The sequence below is a fragment of the Typopeltis vanoorti genome, chromosome 18, assembly GCF_054136105.1.
Source record: "Typopeltis vanoorti isolate ZY-2024b chromosome 18, IOZ_Tvanoo_1.0, whole genome shotgun sequence".
Classification (NCBI taxonomy): Eukaryota; Metazoa; Arthropoda; class Arachnida; order Uropygi; family Thelyphonidae; genus Typopeltis; species Typopeltis vanoorti.
The window spans coordinates 48183271-48197246 of record NC_143566.1 but is presented as its reverse complement, the minus strand read 5'-3'; the positions used below and the strand labels follow the sequence as shown (position 1 = coordinate 48197246).

Here is a 13976-nt window from a genome sequence, read left to right as displayed (position 1 = left end):
TTATTGAGCTAAAGGCTCTAGTCATGGCTGGATAACGGCAATAGCCGAGCCTCAGTTAAAACTTCATTGGCTACAGCATTGCCATTTGTTACCCTGGAAGTCCTAAAAGGACTTTTTTCTCCCCTCTGCCGAATATTTTCGTCCAACAAATAGTTCACAGTTTACGTTTCAACTTGTGCCACGAATATTCTTTTAAGTTTAGGGTGGGGAATTAAATTTTAGAGCGTTGATCTAAAAAAACGTAATTTATAAATGGATTTATGTTATAAAATTATTTCGAAATATTATTGCAACCTTTTTTTTAGTCTGTTTTTGTAAGTGTACACGCAAAGAATCTAGTGGGAAGTTTATTACATCCATTACAGTTGTTAACAACTGGATTAAATTCAAAATTATCCACACGTTTCAGGCTTATTTCTACATTTCTCTATAAAATATGGATGGATCCATAATATCATTCATTATCGAATAAATCCATTTATGAAGCAATGGAATTTGTAGTTTGAGACCCAGTTCATTCTGTTGTGCTAAAGCAATATTGTTATGAAGTCATTTTGCATAAGTTTTTTTAATTATTTTTGTAAACCATACTACTGATCATTTGTACGCAACCTTCTGTGGAAAACAACAACAACACACACACGTCTTTTTGATCATTTTCATGCTTCTTTAAATATTTCTCTCCTGGTCTCCATTTCCCCTTGTCTGATAAGCCTACTTCGTCACACAATCACGTCTATCCTTCCACTCCTAATACAGATACGACCACCAAGTTATGCCGTCACTGTAGAAACATTTCCAATTACCCCTACAAGAGGGGGGGGAGTTGGCGTTTCTTGAATATACCCTTCCGCAGTGCTTGCCTTCCGCACTTCATCCATCATTTACGTTCTGACTCAAACGTTTGAAACCGGAAAGCCAAGAATACAGATTTGGACATTCGCACCCCCTTCATCTCTTTCCCCTCCCATCCCTTCTCTTTCCCTTCTTTTTGGGGTGACTAATTACTGGTAGAAATGATGAAGCACTGATCTAATAAGAAGAGATCTGATGACGGGATGAAGATGTTTGTTTAGGAGATTAAAACCGATGAGCTTAAAATAATCGAGTCCCCAGAGACTTGTGGCCAAGTTTGCATTCAGATCTCTTTTCCGTCCATGTGTGTGTCTGCGTGTGCGCGTCTATTCGTCGTTTCTGACTCTTACGGAACACATCAGGATGTGTGTGGTTAGATTGCTGCTTTATCGCCATACAATATGTGCTTTTGTAGAGTGAGTGGCGCTCTTTGAAGTGAGGGTAAAACTTGCTAAAGGCGTACATAAACAGAATCCATGGGGAAGATGTTAATATTATAAATATACGGGGTAGTTTGGGGGGATAAAAGTGCCGACAAAGAGTTTTAGATGTCGTTTAAACATGGAGAGAAAATGGAATAACAGTAATATTAAGATTTGTTTTCTCACTGACTAGTAAGTACTGGTTGACATGGAAACGGATGGGATGGCATTTCTTGGATACCAGATCACGAATATTTGGAATTGGACTGGTGGGAAGGATTATCCAGAAGCTAAACAACCTTTTGGATGCGCATTTAAAGATATTCCGTTCTCGTTTAAACAGAAAACTCATTTCTCCATTTACACTAATATTGCAAACTTCCAAAATGGATCCCTATTTCTAAATGGCACGTAATGCCATCGTCGCCAATGATACGTTCTCATGGTTACTCGATAAAGAGTACTTCTGTGTAGTCTCAGACACGTGCTACTCATTTCTTCACGACAAAAGGCGTCTACGACGGGCATATCATTGTCTAACGTGCAAGCGTCTTCACAAGAATGAGTTTGAAGGCGAAGAGGACGAGTTTATCACTGAAACAGTACACCCTCCCCTAAGAGGCTAGAGAGCAGCACAGAGAAGGAGATAGATGAAGGTTAAGAACTGGGGGAAGGAAAAACTGGGAAGCTTCTCTCTCTTTCTTTCTCTCTGAAACAAAGAGAAGGAATGCTTTGGTCATTCGGGCGAATTTTTCATGGATGCCTCCGTGATATTACACACACGGAAGAAATTTTTATCAATACTCAATTGTCAGATATCTCTAGAAGAAGGTAATTTAATAACTAGAACTTTAAAAATACACTTATCAAGTCTTCTCCCATATTAAAAAGTAGGGGAGAGGGCTGCGATGTCTTGAAACAATCAGGAAATAAAAGAAAATTAATGGGCTGCAAACGCAATGAGATTTAATTAGCAAGTAATATTAATTCGGAGTAGCCCAATCAATCATTTTTTCTTATTTAATGTTTAGGATTAAAGGAGAAGGTATCAATTGGTTGGAAGGCTTGCATTATTTCTGGTGTATGAGGCAAAATGATACGCTACACTTTTATTTATTTTATTATTTATTTTTTTATTTTTGGCCAGATGGGTGAAGCAAGAATGCTTTTCATATTCCCCGTTATCTGTAGAAGAAAATGTATGGACGGGGGGGGGTGTTATGAAACTATAAGCTCTGGTTATGGCGGGGTAACGGCAATAGCCGAGCCTCAGGTTAAAACTTCATTGGCTACAGCATTGCCATCTGTTATCCTCTGGAATTCTCTCCAGTTCAACATAAACTTCAACTTTACTGACTCCAAGGGTGAAGTAAGATGCTTTTCATATTCCCCGCTGTTTGAAATGGATACAGTGAAGGAAAACGTTTATGAGCAATATGCACGCCCTGAGAGGGCAAGGGGATTATCGATCATTTCATGAAATCAGGATGGCTTTAGGTCTTTTGTGTTTGTAGAGATTCGTTTCATCACAGTCAGCAGCTTGTTGCGCCAGTGGATTGGGATGTGTAGACGTTTTTAGGAAATACTGTTAGGAAAGAGTAGATATAAGGGATGTCGATGTTCCGATGAAGTCGAACATCTCTGACAAACCATGGAGCGTTCAGAATCATCCGAAGGCACTTGTTTTGTACTCGCTGCAGTTTGAGGATATTAGTATCAGAGGTATGGCTCCATGCTGGCGAAGCATCTGTGATTATAGGACGAATCATCAGTTTGTAGAGGAGCACTTTGATTCTGGGGTGTAATTTACTGTTTCCGTTTATTTATTAGGGGATAGAGCGGAGCGATGGGTTTTGATGCCTTTGCACACGAGTCCTTGATGCGGTGGTTGAAGGTTAGTCTTTTGTCCAGCAGTACACGAAAGGTGACTTCTGTTTTTCCAAGGAATTTTGGTGTTAAACAGGAAGGTGTCCCCCTGTAGAAGATACTGGTCTTCTGGAGAAGAGCACGGCTATGTTTTTTTTTTTTACTTTTTTTTTTAAGTATTAAGTTTCCAGGATATGAGAAGAGGAGGTATTTGGGATTATAAAGAGGATCAGAAACTCCTCTTTCTAATTCCGAAAAAAACCTCGAAACTGAATAGTAGAAATTATAATGCAGAATATTATGGATTAATCCATATTTTATAGCCAAATATAAAAAACTTAAAAGTTTCGAAAAAAAAAACCAAAAAAAAAAAAAACCAGATCTTATAAAGACAAGAGCTTCTCTGAAGTACAAAGCCAAAAGTCTATACTTTAGTAAAAAGCAGACATTTTATTAATGCTACTACAAAGTGTTTATTTCAATGTGTTTTACTTTTTCCTTTAATTCTATATACGAAGTACGTGAGGTGGTTAGGAATTAATCACTGCTTTGAAATAATATGCCATCGGTCTAAACAGCGTAAAAAAATGGCTCAAAAATTGAGCCATTTTTTACGCTGTTTTTACTGACGAACCAGGCCTATGACTGGGTCAGTATTCTTGACTGTATCCCTGTGTATTCACAGGGACGATTTGCCTGCTTGCTGGATGAAAAACCCCAGATAAACTGACGGAAAAAATCCTGCTGTCCACGCCCAAGACCGGCTAACTTGGCTATGGAAGATCCTTAAGCTCCTCGCGTCGTCGACGGGAATCGAACCTAGGACACTCCTCCCCCAGGCATATGGTTGCGAAGCGCATAGCCACTAGGCTAACCGCGCGGACATTGTAAGCAATGTTTACTTATCACATACATTCTAATTAAAATATTTCTATATTTCTTTATAGCATATTTATAATATTTTATAATAAAAATGTTTTCTGGTTCGATCTTTGTTTATAAATATGAAAACGCACAAACATACAAACCAGGAATATATTTTTATAACATTAATATATTAGATTAGATGAAAACAGTTTCATGTTAATTTCATTTTTAGGAAGTTCGATATGAATTCTACATTTCAACTAATGAAAGTTCTTAAAGTTCTTAAACTTTAAGAACTTTCATTAGTTGAAATGTAGAATTCATATCGAACTTCCTAAAAATGAAATTAACAAAAAGAAAGTAATAATGATACAAAAAAGGTATCAAAACCAAATATTCTTTTAAAAGGTTAAAAAGTCTTAAAAAGCACTTATGAAGCATCACATGGAAACTGCAAACCGCACACCCTATTTTTTGTGCATTGGATGCTTTTCCTCAAGTAATAATTAAGAAACAATATAATTTCTTACCTTATAGAAATCTTGAGGATATAAAATTTCTTTCCTTATAGTCATTCTATTTCAGTACATTACATAACTTTTGGCCAGGTCATCTGGATAATGATTTTCATCACCACGTGCCGGACCAAGACTCTTCGTATTGGAGGTTTCAATTGCCTTGACTCCAGAACACGTTTCTAGAGTATCGAATCCTTAGCCTACCGACGGTACTACAACAGCAGAATCTCATATGGGAACTCTTTTTAAACACTCCTAATCTGAAACATTTCTTCCCCCCCCCCCCTAACACCAATTAAGAAGTTCGATACCAATTCTACATTTCAATAATGAAAAAACTTCATATGATATTCTGCTGTTGTCCTTCACGCCCACTAAGAATAACAATTTTGTATTATTATTACTTTTTTTTGATTATTTTGTATTCTGAAGAAGACAATACAAACGAATGTCTCTAAGATTTTGCAATGTTTACGCTAAACTAAATAATGAAATTTTTTATCATTTTTAGAAAAAAAGTAATGTGTTTAAAATGTTGCAGCTATTAAATGCACTCTCTGATTTGGAAGTGTTTGTGTATTATTGAAAAATAATAATTTAAACTGCTAATAAATCGAGGGTGGGTGATACAGTGCACTTTTATTCGAGGCGAGGGCCGATGTTCTCTGAAGTCATTCACAGAACAAAAACTATTGCAACAGCAAAGTGACATCAGTGGAGAATTCGGAGTTCGTGAAAGGAAAAAAATACACAAGAAGGTTCGCATGATTGCACATGCATGGTTATCAACTCACACAGTTTAACGAAAAAAATATCTGGAGGTGTTTGGTGTTTTTTTTTTTTTTTTCCTTTTGAGTACTTCCTCTAAGTAAATATCTATAAACGGCTCCTGTATCACGAACAAAGATGACATAATCTTCACAGCACTCCCTGTGTGTGTGTGTGTGTGTGTGTGTGTGTGTGTGTGTGTTACACATGCTTCTTAGAAACGCCCGCAACTAATAGGAAATGAAGTTGCTATCTGACGACATACTCAGCTGCTTTTTTTTCTGCTGTAAGAAAATTTTCTCACAGTGGCAGCCTCGTATCAATGAAAAGTCGTGTGCTGTATCAATTTCTCTAGTAACGCATCTCCTTTCGTAAAAAGATTCCGCCCCACCCTGCCCAGTTTCATTACAGAATACTAGTAATACTCCCACGTGGACTTTTATGTAACATCTGTGAATTTAAATCGGTCCTCAAAAAGATATACAATGCCATTCTTGGAAGGAAAATTACATAAATAAGACGTATCGACAATTATTAGAAAGGATGCAATATTTAACAAAGAATAGGTGGATTCATGCTCTTCATTGGGTTGGATAAAAGACCCATGTTTGTTGTCTAAGGGTGATTTTTTTTTTTTTAATTTTTATTCCCACAAATAAAATTTTACTGATTTAGATAAGATGATCATAAAAGTCGCAAACCAAAGATTAAATCATATTCCTAAAAGATAATGTTTTAATTTGTATCGAGATGCTTCTAAATCACTGCCTACGTAAAGGACGTTTTGATCCAATCCGACTGCAATTCTACAAAAAAACTGATTAGGATGATTACATGTAAGGTTATCATAACGACAGAACAAAAAAGCGTTAAGTGAATGATAAGAAATTGTATAACGATTTTATTAGTGATATATTTTCAAAAGTGTGTTCGTGTTTAAATGAGAGCAAATGCATTCACGCTTTCTCTGCCTAATGGAAGACTCATCAACTGGTGTTGAACTTTGTTTGGCCGAATCGGCGATGCCAATGAACAAAATTTCTCTGACTGTTTCTTCAGTTAAAATGGCGCAAGTTCAAATGCAGCAATCTCGGCTTCCTTCACTTCATAATTTTATAATTCTTGTGAAATGAAAGCAACGGTTACCAGGGTCGGTCACTAGCGCATCATTTAACAACCTTCTTTGGAATAAGCTAACGATACAGTTTCAGACTTAATGTATCGCTATTCGCTAGTTTCTTACTATTTAATCCAACACATGGTGGCATTTGGCGTGCAGTCTAAATGGAGTTTTTTTTTTTTTTTTTCAGCTTCCACTTTTGTCCATTAAAAGATTGACAAAGAAAAGGGAAAAAAAGAGAGAAAAATTAAACCGAAAAAGAAACTTCAATATAGCAAATAATCTGAGGAGGAACGATACTGTTACATCCATCGGTATAAATCAATCTAAACGTCGAATCAGCGACATCAACTGTCTGTTAAGGTTGTAAAATACGGAAGCTTTTCACCAGACAGTTTTCATTGACATCGGAGTTACAAATTATGCCCCTGTGTTAGATCATCGGATCAACATTCTTAATACATTATTATATTTCTCTCATTCCCGACAATAAAATAACCTAAATTACTTAAAAATTATTTTTAGTGAACGACCGATGTTCAGATCTCATCAATGATAAGTTTTAGATTTTTTCGATAGAGCCAAACGCAGTTATGTCTGTTTAGCGATGTCCTAATGAATCCTTTATTGTAATGTCAATTAAAATGCAAACATTCTGCAAGTGATGTTGCTAGTTTTAGGTAACAGAACCACTAAAAGAGTTCTGGTAGTAAGCTACAAAGATTAATGATTAAACTTTAAACCATTTAAATGTTTCTGATACAAAATTTCACCGCTACCTTGGTTTGTTCCCCCCATCCTATCACAGACGACACGTGTGGCTGAAATGAACTCTTCGGAAAAAGTCAGCGAAGATTACGGGATGGATACAAAGTTGACCTAATTTTGTTGCTAAATAAGGTTGATTTTTCTACAAGATAACTGAAGTTATAGAGTTCATTTTTTTACCCTCACAAGTGTGATTAAGATGAGTTCTTTAATGGACAGAGATCAAAGGCTTAAAGTAAAGGTAAAGAAAAATACGAACAGTTCATCTAATATTTCAGTTTTTTTCTCACAGAAATTTTTCGTGAAATTTCTGTGAGAAAGAGTTACTTATTAATATTAAAATATTAATAAGTAACTCCAGCAAAGAACAAACATTTCATTGTAGGATATCTTTAAGACTCACTGTAGCCACTGATGTAAAATATTTTGTCTCAATACCATTTATACAAAAAGGTATTTTTGTATACGCTAATCGAATTAACGTATACAAAATTAGCAGATTTTTGCAGCCAATGAATAATCCATGAATATTAATAAATGACTTCAGTAAAAAAAAAAAAAAAAAATCATTGCATGATATACAATAGTTTAAGGACTCGGAGATCAGAGGACAAAATAACGTTATCTAGAAACTTTATACAAAGGTTTATAATTTTTCTTTATTTTCCGCAAATGTATAGTAATATAAACAAGTACCATATTTATATGACAGAAGATGAAGTGTACTTTTGAATTTATTTCTGTTCCATTTTAGGCCGAAAATTATCTTCATGCATTTACAGTATTTCAACGTAGTGAATAATTTTCTAATTAATAACTTTTTTCCCATTCAATGCTAGTTTTATAAAAATTCTTCAACGGTTTCAAAAACAGCCTAATCATAAAGACTTCTAATTGAATTAATTTTTTAAATAAATTTCATTTAAATATTTTTAAAGGATCAAATAATTCATAGGTGTCACGGAAACGACCTATTCTTCCTATTTTGTTTCAGTGATTTCAGATAAAGAGAAATCTAACGTGTTGGGGTACGATGGTTTTGAACCTCCTATAGGCGAGAATGCTGTTTAGAAAATAAATAAGAATAAATAAAAAAAAAATAATTTCGCCTGCTGTCTGTTTGCCAAGTTTTAGTGCAGATGGAACACTTAAAAGAACTGCCGGAAAGATAACTAAAAGATAAAATTCTTCACAATTTAATTTTATTACGATGCATGGAGTATTTAAAGTGATTTCGTTGAAACTCGTTAATTGTGTAATTGTGTACAAAGAAAGCTCGCACGGAAAAGCCTTTTTATGAGTTCTTCGCGAAAGGTTGTCAACTTGCATCATATTAGTACCTGAATAAGATAATCGTATAACCCCTGCTGTAGACACCAAACCTGGATATTTTTCCAAGCCTTTTAAAAAATGGGGTGATAATTTTACCCTAAGGGATGCTAATAATTTAATGCAACCTTTCATTGTCAAAGACATTCCCTCTTCCTGGGAGGCATAAAAATATAGTGTATACGATAGATTGCTCAGGGATCCTGAGATGATTGCGCCAGCCACAGATAATTAGCACTTGTTTGCCAGAGAAAGGAAGACCACTTGATGAGTGCCTATAGACCCCCCCCCTAAGTGCACTGAACTGCATTGTGTACTTAAGTCACACAGTTTTAATTTATGACATTGAAGACTACAAACGACATCAGCTTAATGCAGTAAGTAGAATGACATTTATCCTTTAGACAGAAAGACGTTTGAACAATTCAGGAATATTTTTTAGGTATTTTCATCCAACTAAACCAATCTGAGACTAAAGTAATACACATTTTTTCTGCTCCATAAACAACCTCATTTGCTGATAAATCTATGCAGCTCACAGACGAACATTTCCTATTTTGATATTATCCATCATTCAACCCGTAATTCTATACAATCCAACTCAGTGTTAAATTTTAACATTGTTTTTCAGTTAATGCAAAATGCGTCTGTATCATCTTATAATTTAAAATTTTCATAGCATGCAACTAGCAAGAAGGATTATATTCCTATTGCATTCTCAAGTTTCCACTCAAATGTAGTCATTAATCAACTTATCTTGATCCATATTTGAAACATGTAGAAAACCCAGGGCGATCACCTGCTTTGCTACTGGTATTTGATGTGGTAATTGAAAACGAATCTTTTTTCTTTTTCTTTTTTTTTTTTTTTTTTTTTTGGCAATTGACAACAGAATACGAAACGAATAATTTTTTTTTTCCTTTTCTATTTCTGTGAATTCCTCTGAGAATAAGAAAAAAAAACGCAAAAACAATTTGATCAAAATTTGTTGATCGATTCTACTTCCATAGAATGATGCCACTAGCGGATTTTGCAGATATAAATGTGTACAAGTATATTATTAATCGTAAAGTGATCATTTTGATCCGACCTATGGTAAGTATCTTTGGAAAGAACGTGTGAAACAGAATAAAAGAGAAAAAAATGGCAAGAAAAGAAGTGGAGAAAAACTGTGAGAGACAGAAAAAAAAAACATGGATATACTAATCCAAATACTATAGAAGATATAATTATATTTAGTTCTACAGACCAATACGAATTAGGAAATCTAAGCTGGTTTCGAATTGCTTAGAACCCAAACTATCTCTGGGTGAATAAATTTAGTTCAATGAGGGATAGTTTATGCTCTATTACAGGAGTGGCGGTGATAGTGAAATGTTGCCTTATATAATTTTTTTAAAAGTTTAGACTGTTTAAGTTTACCGTATGTTTCTGAATCTACAAGTTGTCTGTCGTTTGAGCCAATTAGTGCTAATATTTATGCGATCCCGGACAATGAATCCGATACAGTTCCCTTATATAAGTCATCTTCCACCCACCCTCTCACCCTATCTAATCTTCAAGGCGCGTGTTGTTGGTTGTGAGAATGCAGATAATCTTGGGGGAAGAAATAAGGATTATATCAACCACACGATATATCTGGGGTGGTCCCTCTGGATGACAGTAAACGTATCTGGCTGCAGAGTAGCAGAACTTTTGTTTCCATCTCCTCTTCCATACTGCGATCTTTGACATACTTGCTGTTTTCTCATGATGGAATGCTGTAGTTACACAATTTTAGTGTAAATTTACCTACTTTTTTGTATACAAAAAGTGAATTTTATACATTTGCGTATATATTTCCTTCAGAAAATGCAATTGCTAACCCTCTGAAAGGCCTACGCTCTACTGTGCGTAAAGACAGCAGATAATGCTGTCTTTACGTATTATGTACAAAGAAAAAGTAGTAACGAAAAGAAAAGTCATTATTTGCGCCTCTTTTTTTAGCAACTTACTTTACTCAATAATTAAGCAAAGAAAATAAAACACAGATTTTTTTTGTCAATCTTCTCCGAAAAGTTGTAAACTTATAGGAGATTGGTCTCTACGTTAGGATTAAATAATCTGGTTACTAACTTCCACGATTTTAATCAGCAATTATCGTCATGAATGAGTTTAAAGTTAGAATAAGAAAAATAATGATACTGAAGAAAGACATTATTTTTTTTTTTATTCCATCTGCCATCAAATAATTATAAGTAAAATGAAGTCTGCAATCTAATGAAGAAATTATTTTTATTCGGAAGAAACATGTAGTGCATTATAGTGCATAATGATACATACTTATAGTGCATAATGATACATACTTATAGTGCATAAGAATTGAGAAGGTGTATTAAAGAAACTCGAGAATTAAAGGAAGAAATTAAGGATTAAATAAGAAGTGTATTGAAATTGAACAATGAATAAGGATTGACATCGTATTTTTATTTCAATACATGATTTTAATTAAAATAGAATCTGCCGACTCGATCTGCTCAAGTCACCCTTTTCAAGTGGCCCTAAAAATCACGTGACTACCGACATTGAAAGTAGATGCGTGAGTTTTTATCTTTCAATGTTAGAAACAGTTACACATAAACGAAGATTCGTGTTCGTGAATCCGATCTCTACCATAGGCTTCTACTGCCGATGGCCTGACAGCTCAAGGCCCGTCTATTAAATATCAAAACTAATCACCGAATTTTAAACACGTAACAAATCCTCCAACTTATCGCCGCATTTCATTAATCTCCGTCCTCCAAATGATTACACACAAGCTGACAATTCCCACCGAGAAATTCTGTTTGCGTTACTTATCAGCCAGGCAATCCAAATAAACTCCGTTAACGAATGTAAACTGTTTAAAGTAAGCAATGGACCCATTGCAGCTTCACCGCTTCTACCAATTACTGCGGAAGCCATTTTGTCAGTTTACACTTTTGTCTATTTGCCGCTAGCCTCTACATTTGTTAAGAGATGAGCCTAGAAAAGAGTCAGTTCGGATGTTGCTGCCGCACACCAATGTCTTTCCGGTTGCACCTTTAAGGATTTAAGTGTTGAATTGAATGCGACAAAAGTTGCCGAATAGATTTAGGCCTAATTATCACCTTTAGGCCTATTTATCGCATTTAGGCCTAATCTACATTATTGTGGAATCTATATGATGTTTGCTATGCGGACTACGATGTTTGTTGCTATACGGAAAACATACAGGTAAGTTTAAATCTTTAAGATGTGTTACTTACCGTTCAAAGCGATATCCATGTTGTCATTTCCAAGAAGGGCCTGATACAGTTGACTGGTTCCGGTGTTGTACGAGTTGGGGTCATTACCGGCGTTGATCCCTGATGGAGAAAGACTTTGCAAAGAGCCAGCTGGACTAGCAGAGGGACTAATAGGAGGTTGTTTCAAATACTGTCCGTGTGTGGCTCCTGTCCACGGAGATGCTTGTATGATGGTTTCCCTTTCCATCGATGTAGGTAATGGCGAGCCTCCATACAAAGAGTTCGGTACGGGAGATGCTGTGGAAGCAATACCGGTGAAATCCGAACAAGGAGTTGGGGTCACTGGAGAGAGGGTGCTCAGATTAGTACTGGTAGACAACGAACAACTGGGCATGCAGTGACCGTTACTCAAAGTGAGTCCCATTCCACCGACAGGCATCGTCATGCCGCTGCTTTGTGTGGTGGAGTGGAAGTCGTAGGAGCCACTGTTCAACGGAGCGCTGGAACTCGTCATTAGTGTCTGCGGGTCGGTGTGGGGTAAGTACGGCTGAGAGGTGTTCATCGGAGTTGCCATACTCCCGCAAGTGATGTTCGGACTCTGCTGGGTCAACATGTCATAACCGAGAAAAGTCGAGTTCTGGTAATAAGGCGAATATCTTCTCATGGCTTGTGACTTGCGCCGATAACCTCGGGGTCGACGTCGGAATGATCCTTCTTGAAATTCGCGTTCACTAGCTGGGTCTACAGTCCAGTAGTGACCTTTACCGGGCCTGCCTAAACCTTTCGGCAACTTGATGAAGCAATCGTTCAGGGAAAGGTTGTGTCTGATGGAGTTCTTCCAGCCTTGGTACGAACCACGGAAGAAGTTGAACCTTTGCTGAAGATATTGGTAGATCTCATTCAGTGTTAGCTTCTTGCTAGGAGAGCTTTGAATGGCCATGGCGATGAGGGTGATATAGGAATAAGGAGGTTTTTCTTGCCGTCGAACCCCTGCTCCAGGTTTCTTACTTTTCGTACCGTTCTTGTCCGGATCTTCGGAGTCGTTCTGAGAAGACATGTCCGGGAGGATGGATTCGTTGCCGTTGTTGTTCATGTCCGAAGGTGGAGACATATTAGCAAGTTGGGCAGTGTGGTCGGTGATCACGGCTACCTTCTCCGAAGATGGAGGACTTTGGCTTGTGAGTGGAAGGTCGTAGGGTGTGCCGATTCGATCCTTGGAGCGATGGTCGTCCACTGTTTCGATCTTCATTTCGCAAAGATCAAAGAATAAGACGTAAAAGAGGGGGGAGGTCTTGTTGCTCCGAAGACTTCTATTCAAGGAATGAACATTAAAGGGATAAGTCGAAGCTAAAACGGTCACTAGTGCCGAAAGTGAAATTCGTAAGAACTCATCGTACAGAGGGGGTTAGTTAAGCCTCGTTTGCACATCGCGCTGACATGTGCGAAACCACACACCTCACATCATTCCCGACAACCAGTCACAGCATAAACAAATGCTTTGTTCTCCTTCCTACCACTCTGATCCCTCTCTTGGCTCCTCCTTCTAACTTACGACCTTTTAGCGGCACGCACGCACATACACACTGACACAAGCTTACGTATCACTGCAGAAATCCTACCGAATGGCAACTGTGAGTCAATACTCAATTAGAGCGATCTGTTCCGGTTTCTGGACTCTGTGAAAGTGCCTCGAGGTAGGAGGAGACGTTATGACAACCATCTACTTCGGATCCCCTGTCGCCATTCCCTTCCCTCGTAAGCTAGCATCAAACCACCACGTGAATCTGCGTACTACGAACGAAATGGTCGGCGATCCGCGCACCTCTGGGCACCATCCCATACAGCAGTATCGCTACTTCGCTTTCATGTCAACACCCCTATTCTGCTGGGAGGAGCCAGCACTCGCAACGCCATCCTCCTCTGCCACCGCCTTCCGGAGAGAGTGAATTACGATGACGCAACTGTGCCACCCCCCCTCCCTGCCCTTTCTCAACTCCAATAACACGTAATAATTTAACACACAATTTAAGTGATTTGCTGATTGTGTAGACGAAAACAAATAGAAAAATGTAACAAAAGAAATTAATAGACTGTTCAGTGTTTACGTTAAGATGTCCAGATTTACGTTAAGATGGTCCAGTAGTTGAATTACGGGGGAAAGAGGGGGGGGGGAGTTCTAGCCTTCGCTTATTATACACTAGAAGTCTTGTTTTCTAGT

The 13976-nt window shown here is 37.2% G+C and overlaps 1 protein-coding gene and 1 long non-coding RNA gene across 2 annotated transcripts in view; one reads left to right on the top strand and one right to left on the bottom strand.

Annotated features, from left to right (window-relative positions):
- The window catches only part of LOC150096638 (forkhead box protein F1-like), a 31077-nt gene extending 17529 nt beyond the window's left edge, over positions 1-13548 (bottom strand). Inside the window, exon 1 of the mRNA XM_090408170.1 lies at positions 11780-13548. Coding sequence (XP_090264296.1) covers positions 11780-13007 — 1228 coding nt within the window. The 5' untranslated portion in view covers positions 13008-13548. The remainder of the gene's footprint in view (positions 1-11779) is intronic.
- LOC150096637 (uncharacterized) overlaps positions 11401-13976 on the top strand; it is a 102352-nt gene continuing 99776 nt past the window's right edge. Inside the window, exon 1 of the long non-coding RNA XR_016549805.1 lies at positions 11401-11747. This is a non-coding gene — a long non-coding RNA (uncharacterized LOC150096637). The remainder of the gene's footprint in view (positions 11748-13976) is intronic.